The sequence below is a fragment of the Notothenia rossii genome (genome assembly GCF_949606895.1).
Source record: "Notothenia rossii genome assembly, chromosome: 11".
In the NCBI taxonomy this organism is placed as follows: Eukaryota; Metazoa; Chordata; class Actinopteri; order Perciformes; family Nototheniidae; genus Notothenia; species Notothenia rossii.
In genome coordinates, this window is record NC_136910.1 from 22,702,579 (window position 1) to 22,719,965 (window position 17,387).

General features: G+C 42.4%; 1 protein-coding gene across 1 annotated transcript; it reads left to right on the top strand.

The window, feature by feature from the left end:
* Positions 1-296: 296 nt before the first annotated feature.
* On the top strand, positions 297-3,338 carry LOC307024346 (zinc finger MYM-type protein 1-like; the record flags this gene model as incomplete). Its single annotated transcript, XM_079658407.1, has 5 exons — positions 297-849; positions 1,323-1,485; positions 1,691-1,750; positions 2,082-3,273; positions 3,317-3,338. Exons 2-5 carry the CDS (start codon positions 1,374-1,376, stop codon positions 3,336-3,338), a joined length of 1,386 nt encoding a protein of 461 aa, XP_079514533.1. The 5' UTR covers positions 297-849; positions 1,323-1,373.
* Between the last annotated feature and the right edge of the window lie 14,049 nt (positions 3,339-17,387).

A 17,387-nucleotide genomic window follows, 5' to 3' on the forward strand; every position in this document is an offset into this window, starting at 1 on the left:
CTAGCGGTTAGCTGACGTTTGCTAGCTAGCTAGTAACATCAACCAGTGTGTGTGTTTGACTAGCTAGCTACCTGGTAGATCGAAGCCCATTAGAGTTTGAGTTTATTAGGATCCCCATTAGCTGTTGCATGACAACAACTAGTCTTCCTGGGGTCCACACAAAACATAAAACATTGCATTCGACAAGACTTTTACAGAACAGTAAATACAAAATAAAAAACTTTTCCGAAGTCCATTTTCCTTCAAGCATTGACTTTCATATTTTCCATCATATACCACTTATTTTCTGATTTCATTTCATTGGAAAGAAAATAATGATAATAAAATAAGAATAAAGTACTTATATCTATCTGCATTTACAGATGCCAGCCTTCAATTCTCTTAAGGTACAACTACCTGAAATGAAAATAAAAGAAGAATGAATTATAGAATGATAGAAGATAATATGATAGAAGCCCATCTCCTACTGTAACTAACCTGCACACTGTGTGTGTGTGTGTGTGTGTGTGTGTGTGTGTGTGTGTGTGTGTGTGTGTGTGTGTGTGTGTGTGTGTGTGTGTGTGTGTGTGTGTGTGTGTGTGTGTGTGTGTGTGTGTGTGTGTGTGTGTGTGTGTGTGTGTGTGTGTGTGTGTGTGTGTGTGTGTGTGTGTGTGTGTGTGTGTGTGTGTGTGTGTGTGTAGCCAGCCAGCCAACCAGGTAGAACATGGCAGAAAAAAAAAAAAATCATGTATTCAACCCAGTTCAGTGTATTCATACGTGTATTGCTCTCCTGTGTAGAATGATGTGGTGGTGACAGTGCAGACTCAGGGAGGAGGCAGAGAAGGAGAGAAAGAGACACAAGAGTTACAGGTAATGGAAATATCAGTCAGCTTAAAGTGTAGGATAACATAACAAATTAAGACACAAATACTTGGATAATATATTCCCCCCTCTCTCCCTTTCTTTACAGAGTAGCATAAAGATTGTGTATTCAAACCAGTTCAGTGTACTCATAAGTGTATTGCTCTCCTTAATGTAGAATGATGTGGTGACTGTGAAGACTCAGGGAGGAGGCAGAGGAAGTGAGAAAGAGACCTAGGATAACATCCCTAGTCAAAAAATGCTATAGGAATCTCTATACGTTTTTGGAACCCTATAGGAATCCTTTAGGATCCCATAGGATTTTGAGACAGTTCTGTGCTCTATATTGCAGGAAATTGCACGTACAGGTGTTCATTAAATTAAAACAATTCTGCCATGGAGGTGGTCGTGCCTGACCCACTCCAAACCACCCCTTGCCTGCCAGTTACTAATCTTGCACCCCCACTTTCAACTATAACTAGGCGGCACAGCAGTGCACCAGCAGCTTGCAGCTTGAACAGACTGACAGGAAAATGTCCTCTACAGCTCATGAATCAGGAGCTCAGAAACGAAAGAAAAAACGTCAGCAAGAGGAAAATAATAAAAGAGGTCGACAGATAGTCACCAAGTATTTTCACAAGAAAGGTATTTATTCACAGAACTTGTTTTGAAGCCCATAACAGCTTAGCCAACATTTTGTGGCTGACGTTAGCTACCTGTTGCTATCAAAAATTAGATGAGTGTCGATGAGCCCAGTGAATTTGTATCCAGCAGCTATGCCCTTTTGCTATGGCTAGCTAACCTAACCTGTATAATGTTACATGCTAATCACATCTGCTCTAATGCACAGATGCGGCTTCAGGATCAGTACCCCTTCCCTCAGGCCTGTTCCCAGTTGAAGGAGAGGGAGGTAAAGCAGCAGGGCTTGGGGTTAACAAACAGATTTTAAATATGCTTACCATGCATTGAATACAACTTTAGGTAATATTCACATTTAGTTACTCTAGTTCTTCCAGTAATTGCAATACCATTGACCACTGGCACATTAAATTGAGGTTGTTACAGTAGCTATAGCTAGATTTGAGCAATTGAAAAATATCTATACAAATGATTATTATTATTATTATTATTATTATTATTATTATTATTATTATTATAACAATTAAGAGATAGCTCGAGCTGTACTGTGTTATTACTATTATAGGGCATTTTATAAATTATGTACACTATGGATACTCTAGAGCCAGGGCCTTCGAGCAAGGCAGCCAACGAGGAGAGCAGAGGTGAAGAGGCAGAGGTACCAGTACAAGAAGAGGTCGAGGACCATGAAAGCAGCACAGATGAGGAGGAAGCAGCTATGGACAGTCAATGTCAGGGACAAAGTGAGGCTCCGACACAGGATGCCACAGATACTGAGCCACCTGTAGTGGTGTCTGAGGTAGAAGATCTGCTATCACTTGACCCAGGGTTGTTCCCAGCTAGGATGAGTGACAAGGACAGGGCAACTATTGTAAAGAAATTAGCAATGCGAGAAACAGATCAAGAAATTCCACATGATTCAAAAGGAAAGAGATTTCCAGATTACTTGAAATACACCAAAGCAGATAAGGGTAGGGGAAAAGTGAAAAGGGACTGGTTGATTCACAGTGAAAGTGCAAATGCACTGTTCTGCATACCATGTGTTCTTTTCTCCAAGGAGCAAAAAATACCCTCTCTTAGTGCTTTGAGTAGTGACCAGGGATACAAGATGTGTGACGTCGAGTGGCGTCGCATGTATGATAAATTCCCAAGCCATGAAACAAGTAGGAATCACAGGGACTGTTATTTGCGATGGAAACACCTACAGTGTTCGGTTATGACTGCATGTGGCGTTGATCATCAGTTGCAGAGAGAGCTACAGTCTGAAATTGAGAAAAACAAAGCTATCTTGCAGAGACTCCTTGATGTCACTCTGCACTTGGCAACGAGGAATTTAGCTTTCCGAGGTAAAACGCATGCTTTGGGCGATGTCCACAATGGAAATTTTGTAGGTACGCTAGAACTTTTGTCACGATATGATCCACTCTTGAAAGACCACTTAGACAAAATCAGGACATCCAAAAAAGGAAGCCAGCTAACTCATTATCTGAGCCCAGACATCCAGAACGAGTTTATTGAATTGTGTGGGGGAAAGGTTTTAAAAACCATTCTGACGGAAAGGGAGGATGCCATATACTATGGAATCATTTGTGATGCAACGCCTGACATTTCCCACACCGAGCAAAATGTTGTGCTCATAAGATATGTACATTATAATGAAGACACAGGCGAATGGGAGATCACTGAAAGATTTATTGAATTCAAAGATTTCAACGGAAAAACAGGATGTGAAATAGCAGGCATGATGGAGAGTGTGCTTCTGGATCTAGGGATAGACATTAGTGATTGCAGGGGGCAAGGGTATGATAATGGGGCGAATATGTCAGGGAAAATCAAGGGAGTCCAAGCACAAATACTGAAAAAGAATAATCTTGCTACTTTCTCACCTTGTGCCTCCCACACGTTGAATCTGGTAGGCGTGCATGCTGCAGAATCGAGCCCTGAAGTATCCAACTTTTTTGGTTACATTAACCGCCTCTACACATTTGTAAGTGCCAGTCCATCTCGTTGGTCTATATACAAAAAGAAAACAGGTTGCTCTGTACATAGGCTATCTGACACTCGCTGGAGTGCGAGAATTGATGCTGTGAAACCTGTAGCAAAGCACCTACCTGGTGTCATTGAAGCCCTTGCTACCATACTGAGCTCATGCAGTCTCACAGGTGAGGCCAGATCTGAAGCTGTTGGTCTGAGGAACTACCTCATGTCATTTGATGCCATTGTCCTTCTCACCATTTGGGTGAAAGTATTGCAATCTATTGATGACAGAAATTTGATACTCCAGTCAGGGAAAATCTCAATAGAGGTGGAGGCAGGTAATGTTGCTGCACTAAGAGATGAGATGCAGACTCTCAGAAATGGATGGGATGCTATTCTGTCTGAGGCATCAATGGTAGCTAAGGAAATGGAGGTTCCACCTCATTTCAAAAAAGAACTTTGCCGTGAGAGGAGGAGGAAGAGGTTTCATGATGAAACTGCTGAAGGAACAGGTCAGGAGGATAGGCCAGAAACAACATTCCGTAACACTGTGTTTCTCACTGCCATGGACCAGATCATAAGTGACTTGGACACTCGGTTCCAAACAACAGCAAATATTGTTGAAGAATTTGCTGCCATACTTAAAATTGGGAAGTTGAGTGACAGTGTCATGGCTTCTGTGTGTCAGCCACTGAGGGAGAAATACTCACAGGATCTCACAGATCAGTTTGAGAGTGAGATAAGGCATCTCAATAAAATATTTTCTGCCACTTTCCCCCCTGATTGTAGCTCTCTTGATCTACTGAATGCAATATACAAGATGGAACTCCAGAGCATTTTTGGAGACGTTTGCATTGCCCTCAGAATTTTCTTGACGCTCCCAGTTACCGTAGCTGGTGGTGAAAGATCATTTAGTAAGTTGAAACTTATCAAGAGCTATTTAAGATCTACCATGTCGCAAGAGAGGTTGAACAGCCTTGCAATGTTATCGATTGAAAGCAAGCTGGCTCTGTCACTTGATTTCAAAGAGCTCGTAAAAGATTTTGCCACCAAGAAGGTCCGGCGATTGGCGTTCGGGATTTAGGAATAAAAATCCAGTCTATGACAGGATTGTGGGATGTTTCCCTATAGTAAGCTGACAGGCTACAGCCCACATTGTGAACAATTACTATCTGATGCATAGTCCTCTCGCACTACATTTTTCATTGTTTGCTGTAAGTGTGTTCATGTCCTGAGAGTTTATTGTTTTATAATTATGTTCAAATCTTCAGTTAATTTATACTTTTGTCCTTGTGTTGTTCAAATCTTAATTTAATAAGTCAAAGAATGTTGAGATTTTTTGTTTGTTCATTCCTGTATTGGGTGTAATTTTCAATTAAATAGACAGAAGATAAAGTTGATAGTCAGTGCATGTTGATTTCTTGCAGTCCATTACAGTTCATTAACTTCAACAGGGTTTTCGAGGTTGGGTTTCATCGTGTCGTTTTGGGGGTGGACGCAAGGTTCTGACCCCACCAGTATCCAAGAATCCTGAATTGTCCCCACCAATAACTCAACACTTGTCACTCGCGCCTCCTCGAATTACTTGCGCGTGTAACAGGTAGGGCTTTAGCACTCTGCTGAGAAAGGCAGCAACCCGGCTGCTACAGCAAAAAAGCTAGTGCTCTGCCCGCGACAGTTCAAAATCTGCTTCGAAAAGGTATATCCAAGCAGGGAACGATTGTATACTACAGAGCACATCAAAATGTAAGTGTCTGTCAACCTAATAGTGTGCTTGAGTAGACTATTTGTGTTGGAGATGGGATTACAGAGAGACAGGACAAGTAACAGCTTTTGTATGTTGAGTATCAGAAAACATTGTCACAAGAATAGGGGAAAATATGCCTAGCTAGTGCAACTCAAGGTTGTTTGGTAGACTATTGCATTGGTCCATTCATTGAAGATGAACGCAATGCGACATCCTGAACTGGTGCTGAACTGCTGATCCGAATGTATAGGTAAAAACCATATTATGCGTTTTCATCAATAAATAAATGGCCACATTTTTTTTAGCGTGCGCGCTAATGCGCACTCGCATGGATTGGGGGCCCACAAATAGATTCTTTCATGGGGCCCAGAATTTCCAGCTACGCCCCTGGGTAGCAGGGACATGAAATGACGACGAACAGACATGGAGCACAGGGGAAGACAAGACTAAATACACAGAAGGGTAATCACAGGACAAGACACAGCAGAGGCCTGTACTACGAAGCTGGATTCTCGCTTAGCGGGCTAACTTCAGGGAAAACTCTGGGTTTCCGGTCCTACGACGCTGGTTCTCTTTTTAGCGGGCTAGATGTCCATGGTAACTTATGCTGAGCGGCTAACCTGCTCCGGAGCAGGTTAGGTTGCAGGCTAACGGCCCGTCCACACAGCGGCGTGTGTTGACGCTTCACCATTCACTTTGAATGGGGTGACGTCACTTTTTGCCGAACTGCATTTTGGGAAGCGACGCGTTGCTGGCGTTGCTCGCTTCAAAAGTTTAGCAATGTTCAACTTTTGGCGCCTCGCAGAAGCGTCAGCCAAAGAAATCCCGTTTATTCAAATCTGCCAGTACAAGCGATAGCCAATCAAACCGCGTGTATGCTGGGAGAGACTACGCAGGTCATTTCCTCATATTCCAAAAAATGGAGGGAAAATTCATTATAGCGGTAGTGAATCACCCGGTGCTGTATGATCAGTCTCTGTTCATCTACCGCAGGGGTGGGGAACCTCCGGCCTCCGGGCCGTATACGGCCCGCGAGACCATTTGGTACGGCCCTCGGGGTAATTTATAAACACACGCAAAAAATAAAAAAATTGAAGAAATATAGACCGCAAAAAAATAAAAAAAGCGAATGCCTGTTTTTTCTGGCCAAGATTAGGGTCCTTGAACACAACACGAGCCTGACGTGTCTGACAGGGGTGCAGTTTTGACAGAGAGCACCGGAACGCCAGAACGCCGCTCCGGCACTTGAGAAATTGCAGTACCCATAAGGAGCCGTACACAATACATGCCGCAGTTTTTGCGTGGCTGTGTCTTTAGTTGAAAGCCCAGTGAGCGATCTGTTCATCTGTCATACTGATCATACAGTCAATAACTTTGTTTTTATTAGCATCTGGTTAGCTAGCTATGCTAACGAATATAAGAAGCTTTTTCTCCAACCAGTGAGGTAAAGGCACATCTTTATCATCATCTTTATTTATGTTATCTTTATTTATCTGTTGTTATTTTGTTTTACTTGCTTGTAAGCGCTTTGAGCACCAGGAAAAGCGCTTTATAAATGTAATGTATTATTATTATTATTATTATTATTGATATGATCATTATAGTTATAAAAAAATAAGAGAATAAAGTAAACGGGTATAAAATACTGTATGACAGTAAAAAAAGTTGTTATTAATAAAGAAGAATACAGTTCGAAAGGAGAGTGATTTGTAAAATATCCATAAAGAAAAATAAAATCTGCTTACAGTTCTGTTTCATATGGATGTTGAGAGATGTATCCATAGATCTCTTCATGTTGCTCTCAAAGTGCACCAGATTGATGCTTTTAACTTAAACATTTAAAAACAAATCTTCCAGTGGGAGCATGCCCCCCGGATCCCCCTAGAGCAGGGGTCGGCAACCCGCGGCCCTTTAAGCCCTCTGCTCTGGCTCCCTTGAGTTTAGACAAAAATAAGAAGGAAATAAAATAAAAGTATTTGTAGGACTATTTATATTTTGTTGCATGGTTGAAAATGTTTCGTATCTTGTATTTTGAGGTGATACTGTGACACATAAATAAAAAACAAAACGGTTTTAATTAGGTCAACTAAAATATGCGTCACATCCTGCTACGGTCCCGCGCGAGCGCCTTTTCTTGGAGGCGAATAACCTGACCCCCGGCTCGATGAGCGAACTATGGATAAATCAAAGAAAAGTACCGGAGGAACACAGGATTTAATTCTGTGCGGACAGAGTTATATGCTTTCACAGCAAACGATGCTGGTTTACCGGTATGTTTGATATGTGGAGAGAAGTTGTCAAAGGTGCTGCAGCCTTTTCGTGTCGAGGAACAACACGGGAGAGGAAGACAGCTGACGATCTTCAGTCATAATTCAATGGGGAATGTCATTTATTTCAGAAAACAGTTTTTGTTATATTCCATGGAAATCTCTTAACGTCCCGGTAGCAATGAATATATTAAATGCTTTGACAATAAATACATAAACAAATTAATCTGTGGAAGCCGTAGCGCTGTAAAAAGCACGACCAATAATTTTAGACGGCCGGGCTAAAATGATTGGATGGCCTACCTGCCTGTCAGCCTTCCATCTGTGCACAAACTTATCTCGTGCCCTCATTGGTCATGTGCGCGTTCGTGTGTGTTGGAGGAGGGACTGTAAGAAAGTCTGAAGGAAGAGGCATATTTGTTCCGGTTGTGTATTTTCAAATTCTAGCGCACTCGAGCTGGTTTCTCCATTCTTACCCACCCTACCTTTAACTCTTTTTAGGGTGCAGCAATATGTTTTATTTATTTCAAAGTGGGCCCATTTTAATATTTTTTTTTTCCTTCAAATGTGCAGATGACTCCTCAAGTGCTGTGTTTAATTTATTTTAAAGTAGGCCTGTGTATTATTTCTAATTCTCCTTATAGGAGTTCTTTGTTTCTTATTAGAGGTTAACAGTTTTATATAATGTAATAAATAGCCTAATAAATGCAAAAAAAAAATAGTTTTTGTCTGATATAACAATAAATACAACTTTATTAGCTATCAAGCTATGAAATAGGTTTTGCGGCTCCAGACAAAAAAGTTTTGGGGAAAAAGGAGCAAAATGGCTCTTTTGGTCAAAAAGGTTGCAGACCCCTGCCCTAGAGGGTGTGAGGTACCCCCCCACTTAAATCATGTCCACATGGATATGAAACTAAATACATTTGCACACATCTTGTGTCCATATCTTTCTGTTGTGGTGGTCATGCCACACCGTGCACGTGCATGCATGCGCGAGTCATGGTGAGATATCTGGATTAAGAGGTTGCTTTTTCTTTGCACAGCATGAAAGAAAGGCCCAATGAATGGGCTGTGTTTTTTTTAAGCAGAGGTCAATCATTTGTACGGCCCTCGGAGGATGTTGAAAAAATTGAAATGGCCTTTGAGAGGAAAAAGGTTCCCCACCCCTGATCTACCGGGATACAAACCGGAGGAGCCAGGCATGGAGGGAGGTGGCAGAGACAGTGGGTGAAACTGGTAGGTTTTCGCCTGTTTGGGGATTTTATATCCAGTTTACTTCGTTTTAACATTGCTATTGCTTTGTATGTCGGGGGCGGGAGATTCATGTGATTGGTTGTTGGTCGCGTTGCTCGCAAAAAATCCTCAAGCTTCAGATACGCCCACCGCCAAGCATCAACGCACGCCGCTGTGTGGACGGGCCATAAGAAATCAACTCAGTGAAAGCACTGCCTGCTGACCAATCAGAGCTCAGTGTGCGGAGTTTAAAGCTATCAAGTCATATTACAGGAGAAAGGAAATACAGTTTAAACTGCCGTTGCAGGAAAGACGGCCGGCAAAAATCCCAGACTGAGTGAACGTGAAAATGAATAGAATATCACCTCCCATCTTCAGAGCAATCTGACTATTATAACATTATCGTTAAGAAAGCTTAATTAAATATCTGCCACAACATAAGTAACCGGATCAAAGTAACATTACGCAGGCTACAGTCCGCGGCACTGAGTGCAGACGGCGATGTGTCCCATTATCATTCATATCACATCATATCACATCATAACATATCATATATTTCCTTATCCGAGTCATTTTCTTGAGCCGTATCTGGCCGTGCAACACTCAGTGTCATATACTGTATGCAGAAGTATTATTGTAAGCAACACATTAAGTTGACGAAACACTTGAGTCAAATGTAATTAAAGTCAGATCCACTCGTGTCTTAGACGTGGCAGTGATATCATGAAACCTGTTAATGTACGCATTCAAACACTTTTTCTGTCACCAGCTGTAGTCACCAGCTGCAGTCACATAGTTTCACCTTGCAGGTGAAACTATGTGACTTTTATCCTGGATAAAGACACACTTGTATTTCCGGATCCACACTTGTATTTTTAAATGCACACACAAATGTGTGCCGTTTCATATACATGTAAATAAAATCCAAATACAGAAAAAAGTTTTACATATGTGTTTTTGATCCTCACATATTTGTTTTCCATTTAAAACCGCTGCACCTACAAACACAAACCGCTTACTGTGCATGGATCGCTGTGCATTTGTGTGTGGGTTTTTTGAGACTCCCCTGATGGTCAGCCGATTCGTACTTGTAATTTTTTCTATCTATAGCCAATCAGACGTCTCCTCAATTCTAAGCCAATCACATGAGCGCGCCCCCACGAGGGTAAATTTCTCTCATGGAGAAAGCGCCAGCAGTTGTGATTCCGACACACAGATCCCAGTTTAGGCCCACCGAACCCAAGTACAAGTCCACAGAACTAAAAATGTCCTCCGCAGTTGTATTAGTTTGAAGATCTCTAGTGCAGAGAAATTGCTCCTGTAAGTCCCCTTCCCACACATGCCTCACATAAAAAAGTAAAATAGCATGGCTATAAATAAAACCAAGTATTAACAAAAAGTCATTCTTGCGAGGACAGAACAAAACTCTTGAAATCAAAGAAACAAAACTCTCCTCTCTGGTACTCTCCTCTCTGGTATCCGCTGGGTCTCTGGACATATGAAGCACACTGAAACAAGACGAACTGGCACAAGACAAAGGGAAACAAGGACAAAGAAACAATCAGGGGTGGGGCAGACACTGAAGATGGCGGGAAAACACCCAAAGTGAGGAAGTAACAAGGTCTGAAAAGAAAGACAAGAGGTAAGTACAAAATAAAATAGGAAATAGGAAAACGAGACATAACATGAAGCATGGGGACTTGACTAGAGATGACAGACATAAAATAGACAGACAAGACGTGAAGTAACATGAAAACCTGACTCTACATAGAAACCTGACTAGACTTGGAGTGACATAAATACCTGACTAAACATGAAATGACAGACATAAAACAAACACAACTAACACAATTGACGAGACACCACAGTACTCCCCCCTCTAGGGACTGCTCCGGAAGTCCCAGACACTCCTGGATGATCCTGATAGAAGTCAGTGATCAAACTCCGATCTACAATGAAACTTGCAGGGACCCATTGTCTTTCTTCGGGACCGTAACCATCCCAATCCACGAGGAATTGTTTCCCTCGACCACGGTTACGGACTCCAAGCAGTTTCTTAACAGTGTAGACAGGACCACCATCAACCATCCGGGGAGGCGGTGGGGGCTTAGAGGCGGGCACCAGAGGACTCTCTCTTACAGGCTTGACCTTGCCCACATGAAACGTTGGATGGACCTTGAGCGACCTGGGTAGACGTAAGCGCAAAGACACTGGGTTAATCACCTTAGAAACCTGGAAAGGGCCCACGAACCTTGGGGCTAGCTTTCTTGACATGACATGAAGGGGTAAGTCTTTGGTAGTCAGCCAAACGCTTTATCCAGGCCTATAGGATGGAGCAGGTCTGCGATGCCGATCCACCACCTTCTTCATCTGGCTGGCACTGCGCAGGAGAGCATGAAGAGCACCTGCCCAGATCCGGCAACACCGACAGACCATGGCGTGTGCCGACGGGACCGTGACCTCACCTTCATTGGCAGGGAACAAGGGTGGCTGGTAACGATAAACACACTGGAAAGGAGTAAGTCTAGTAGCGGCGGTGGGCAGTGTGTTGTGAGCATACTCGACCCACACAAGGTGCTTGCTCCACGATGCCTGGTTCTGGGAAACGAGACACCGCAAACAGGTCTCCAGCTCCTGGTTGATGCGCTCCGATTGGCCGTTGGACTGCAGCTGGTATCCCGAAGACAGGCTGACGGTGGCACCAAGGAGATGGCAGAACTCCTTCCAAAAACCTGAGATGAACTGGGGGCCTCGGTCCGATACGATGTCACTGGGAAAACCATGAATGCGGAAAACTTCACGTAACATGACCTCTGCCATTTCTTTGGCAGAGGGGAGCTTGGGTATATGCAATGACATGTGCCATCTTACTGAATGTGTCCACCACCGTCAGGACGGTGGTGTTTCCTTCGGACACGGGTAATCCAGTGACGAAGTCCATGGAGAGATGTGACCATGGACGATGTGGAACAGGAAGAGGCTGCAACAGACCCATCTGAGCTTGTTTGGAGGTCTTGTTTCTAGCCTGGACCTGACAGCAGACCAGTGGAAACTGGCACAGGAGACAGCAGAAGTGCTGGGGCCCCTAATCACGCTCACAGAACTGCTATCTCAGGAGGAGAACGTGTCGTTGTCTGCAACAATGCAAATGCTCTTTAACCTGAAGAGATGACACCTGTCACCGAAGGAGGATGACAGCCCTGCCATCAGAGAAGTGAAGAAGACTCTCGTCACGGAGATCGACAGCAGATGAAAGCTGTCACTTTTGGAGCCCAGCAGCATCTACCTCCTTTCTTCAGCACTGGACCAGCGATTTAAGCAGTTAAAATTCCTCACGAACGAGAAGAAGGACCTCGTCTTAGACCTTGAGGTTAGACTAATATTTTAAATTTAAATTATATTTACTATTATTATGCCACACTACTTTATCTTGTGCACGTGACTAATAAAATGCTATTTGATTTTAAGGTTGTCCGCCTGGCTGAACATCTACACCAGCGACAGACCGTTCGGGAGGTGGAAGGAGAGCCGGCAGCATGCGATAGAGAAGAGGAGACTGCCGTGCCACCCCCCAAAAAAAAGAAACAGCAGGATATGCTGATGCAGTCTGAGTCCGATGATGAAGAAGAACAAGAACACGATGGAGACAGCGCAAAGAAAGAGATGGAGAAATATTTGAGAGACACGACTACAATCCAATCTGGCCCACTTGCATGGTGGAAGCACAACAGTGACCGGTATCCCAAACTGGCATGTGCGGCCAAGCACTGCCTTTGCGTTCCGGCCACTTCAACCCCGTCAGAGCGCATTTTCTCAAAGGCTGGCTACATCGTGAACAAGACCAGAAGTTCACTTTTACCTGAGAATGTGGATAAACTCATCTTCCTCGCGCACAACATGAAGAGAGTGTATGTAGGCTGGCTAACGGCCCGTCTACACTACAGGCATCGAAAAATGCTTTCAACGCTTCGCCCATTCACTTGAATGACGTAGAAGATTTGTAATCTTCGCCGAACTGCATTGTGGGGAGCATGGCATGGCTTTGCAAGCATCACGAGCATCTATCGGCATCAAAAGTTGAACAATGTTCAACTTTTGAGGCTCGATGCTTGGCATCAGCCAATCAAATCCCTTTTATGCAAATCCCGCCAGTGCGAGCGCTAGCCAATCAAACCGCGTGCAAGCTGGGAGACCCAGACCGCAGTTAATTTCCTCATATTCCAAACGAGATATTACGGTAGCAAATCACCCGGTTCTTTACGACCAGAACTATTTACCGGGATACAAACCGGAGGAACCAGGCATGGAGGGAGGTGGCAGAGACAGTGGGTGAAACTGGTAGGTTTTTTTGCCTGTTTGGAGAGTTTATATCCAGTTTACTTCGTTTTAACATTGCTATTGCTTTGTATGTCGGGGGCGGGAGATTCATGTGATTGGTTGTTGGTCGCGTTGCTCGCAAAAAATCGCCAAGCTTCAGACACGCCCACTTCAAGATCTTTTGATGGCTGTAGTGTAGACGGACCGTTACGGCTTAGTCAATTGAAGCTTGCAACCTGATTGTGCTTTATTTGTTTATTTGAAAGATTGGATTATTTGTATTTAAATTGTTCGTTTCTTGAAGTGTATGCTGCTGTTATTGTTATAGTGCTCAATCGCGCTACCTCCCTTGTTCTATTTGTTACAGTTTGTTTTATTCTATATAAAGCCAAGCCATTCATTTATTTGTATTTAAATTGTTCGTTTCTTGAAGTGTATGCTGCTGTTATTGTTATAGCGCTCAATCGCGCTACCTCCCTTGTTCTATTTGTTACAGTTTGTTTTATTCTATATAAAGCCAAGCCATTCATTTATTTGTATTTAAATTGTTCGTTTATTAAAATGTGTGCTGCTGTTATTATAATTGCGCCTTGTTCTATTTATTACAGTTCGTTTATTTATTTTTCGTTCTTCATTTATTTAAATAGGACTGTTTACTGTATCGGTAACAAGTATGACACTGTTAGACCTACTGTTACGGCTATGTTATTAAAAGTATTGTTGTTTTAACAGAAATATGTGTTTTGTATCTTTGTTTGTCTGTTCAGGTTGTAAAATGTTATAGACGGAATTTGGAACCAGATTTGGTCCTTGTGCGCTGCACTGCGGCTGGGTTAAATGCAGAGGACACATTTAGTTTTAATGTTTGCGAGTACTGAGACAATTAATAAATATAAATGGTGATAGTATGCTCTTTCTGTGCTTCTGCTTAACAGCGTGTTGTCAGGTGTCTCGGATTCGGAGCGTGTTATGAAACCTTTTTGAAAAAAAAAATGTTTTGTGAAACATTTAAAAAAATTAAATAAATACAAATCTCTCCGCACCGAATATTCGCTGCCGATTACTACCGAATATCCAGAGCCCGAAAAACGGTATTCGGGACAGCCCTAGTACATACATTGAAGTTTTACCTGATCACTAACAAGGAACTTGAATAGTAGAAATACTGGATATGCCCCTCTTTTGAACTGGCAACTTACACATCCACCCATTCTTTGATTCTCTATTTCAGAAGAGAACTTATATGCTTAAAATGAAATGAATGCTGTGAGGTTTTACATGAGCACTAACCACGATGCACTAGAACAGGCGAAACATAGATTAAAGTCATATCTGGCTTCCCCATTAACATTCACAGCAAAAGCTTTGTTTTCCGAGACCTTATGCGCTGCGAGCATCGAGAGCCAAGCTCATAAAAGATAGTCTGAATGGCTTCAAAGGCATACCTCATCTCCTTTGGATAATCCAGGTTCATTGCATAAAGTAGGCCAAAGAGGTATGCAAAGTCAGTAGAGAGGTCTGGTAGGTCATGCAGTTGAAGGATTATTTGAATTATTTGAAGGATTAAAGTAATGTGTTATGGCAGGAAAGTTAAATCTGGTATATTCATTTTAATGTCACCTTATATATATTCATGTGTGTTAAATTTGAAGGGACAAAGTATCTTTTCCCTCCCCCAATATATTGAGGTGAAGTCCTTGTGTTTAGAGAAGAGATGCGAGCAGGGGACATCCTTATTTGGAGATAGTCCCAGGACGCTGGAATGTTTCCCTCGTAAAAGAAGGGTGTGCGTTACACAATCTTGTAGCAGATGTGTGTGTGTTTTCATTGCAGTAAATATATGTGCTACAGGATTACTGGTCAACTATACCTCTGTTCTTATTCTTTCATGTGTGGGTACTAAATGGCTACAAACATTGTGGAGAAATTAGCTTAAACATCTTTTATTACTCTATATGAAATGGAAGCAGTTTTTTATGACAGGGACGAGAGAGTTGGGGGAGGGGACACATTCCGAAGAGTTTCAGCATGTCAATTATCAGGGGAATCGACTTGTTTTCAATAGATGTGTGTGGTTGGTTACTTTGTATTAATAATAACAGTATGTGTAAAGGAAGCTGGAAATATACAATGTGAAACCTTTTATTTGAAGTAAAGATGTGAACAATAGCTCAAACAAATGGAAGGGCCATAGGTAGGCCTGTGTGAAGTTTGACTATTTGAAAAGCATCTCTAATACTGCTTAAGAGCATAGGTAATGTGTTCCTCGTTGTTATTGATATGAAAGTAATTAACATGTATTACGTATATTTAGCCAACTATAACAACTATATCTTAAAACATACTTTTAACTTGTGTGTGGCAGCCTGAGGGGGGAAGATGGACTCAGGGACAAAGGGCCATAAAGGAGATGTGTGTGTGCTGGCTACAAGATGTGAAATAAGATAAGGAAACTTGTTGTTGAGAGCCGGTTCGTACCAGACACCAAAAGGTGTCTGGTCTTCGTCAAACTGAAAGAGACTTTTTGTTTCCGGGTTTCTTCTGCTGTGTCGCACTGATTGGGTGCGACAGGCCATGTGTTGGTCTCTCCCAATAAGATGACCTCTGGGGGAAAGCAGGCACACACCTCCTCCTGTGTTTTAGTATGAAAGCCTGTGTTTTCCTTTGGTTCGGGCTCTTGTTTTTCACCGGCCGTTCCTGAGACCTGTCTCACACGGTGGTAGAACCTGAGCCCGGAGTACTCTGCAGAGTGCTTCGTGATTTCTTTGTATTTGTATCGTTACTGTTTATCATTAAAGCAAGATTATTGTTTAACTTGTATTCTGGTGTTTCTTAATCCCTTCCTTTTCACGAATTCACCCAGCTTATCAAACGACACGCGGAGACGAGGTTGGTTTTCAACATCCTCCAAATCTCCAACAAATGGTGACCCGACGTGTCTGAGTGGGGTGTTTTCGGGGAAGAGACCACCAGCGGCAAGCGGACGAATGGTCCGGAGAAGAGGCCTAGAATAATCTCTGACAACTAAAACGAGGATCCTTCAATTGAAAGGTGAGCAGACAAGCCTGTTTCTATCGAAGGTCTGTAATTGGCTAAACTAAATTTTAGAGTTGTCAGAGACATATTCCGGTGTCATAGTTGTTGCGGTGGAATATACAAATACATATTTTAGATAGGTAGGAAAGTTATATAACATAAAAGTGAATCAACGAGGTATGTAAGACGAAGGTGAAAGGCCCCGTACTTTTTTCAGAAAGGAGACGGCTGAAGACTCGTTGGGGGACGTCCAGTGACCGTTTTCAGACGGCATCCAGGAGACGAATCTGAATAACAATTCTTAGGTTCATAGGAATCGAAGTTGAGTTATAAGTAAAATCCAAAGGAGAGTAACGCAACCTTCGAAAACCAATTTTGAAGTGACCGGACCTCATTAATCCTTTGTTCTGTGGGGGTTGAATCTATAAAGCCAAACGTCACGATAAAGAGTTCTGTAAGCCTTGGTTACGTCAGCGTCACATCGTTGAAAGACGGTGTTGAAGCGCGCTGAGAGGCTTGCTAAACTTGTTGGAATAAACATCGGACAATAAAAGCTGAATAGACTGTACGGGGAACATTTTTTCTGTGAATATTTACTGGTAACAGAAACAGCCGAAGTCAGATGAATAGATACGAAGTCATAATGAAAGGAGAATTTTAACGAGAGGAGCGTGAGTTAAGAGCTTACGAGGACAGTGGGTTCAAGCAAAAAAAATTGAATAAAAGGATAGCAGAAGTGTTAATTGTTGAAAGAAGCCCCCCTTTTCCAAAGGAGAGGCTGAGAGCTACAGCAGGGGAGAGAGAAGGGGGTGTCAGTATTTGTCTGTGAGAGTTCCCCCCACCCTTTTTCCTCTCGAGAGCAGCAGCAGCAGCCCGGAGTGTGTCTGCTTGCTTTTTTCTCTAGTGATCTGAAGTTGGAGTGAAATACATAGAAAATTAACAGATCAAGGTGTGATTTGAAGTGGTAGATATATTGAAATAAATAAGAAACAATGATTTGCTGCTATTTAAATATAGTCTTTGAGAACTGATTGATACCGTTGCATTGCGTTGTGAATTTCATGGTATTTGTCATTAACTAAGGATTGTACTTAATTATATTCCAAGGGGAAAATTATATTAAATACAGGAACAAAAGAGTAGAAAGTAAAGAGAAGGTTTTTGTAAGTTTGTCAGAGGGAATCTGTTAATGTTTAAGCATGACAGAGGTCCTGCACGAGGTTTTGCTCCAGCCATCTCACACGGTTACACAAAGGGGTGATTTATGAGAAACTTGTGGTCAGGAGAAATGAGATGTTTTGGAAAGTAGGCAGAGAGAGAGAGAAAAGTAA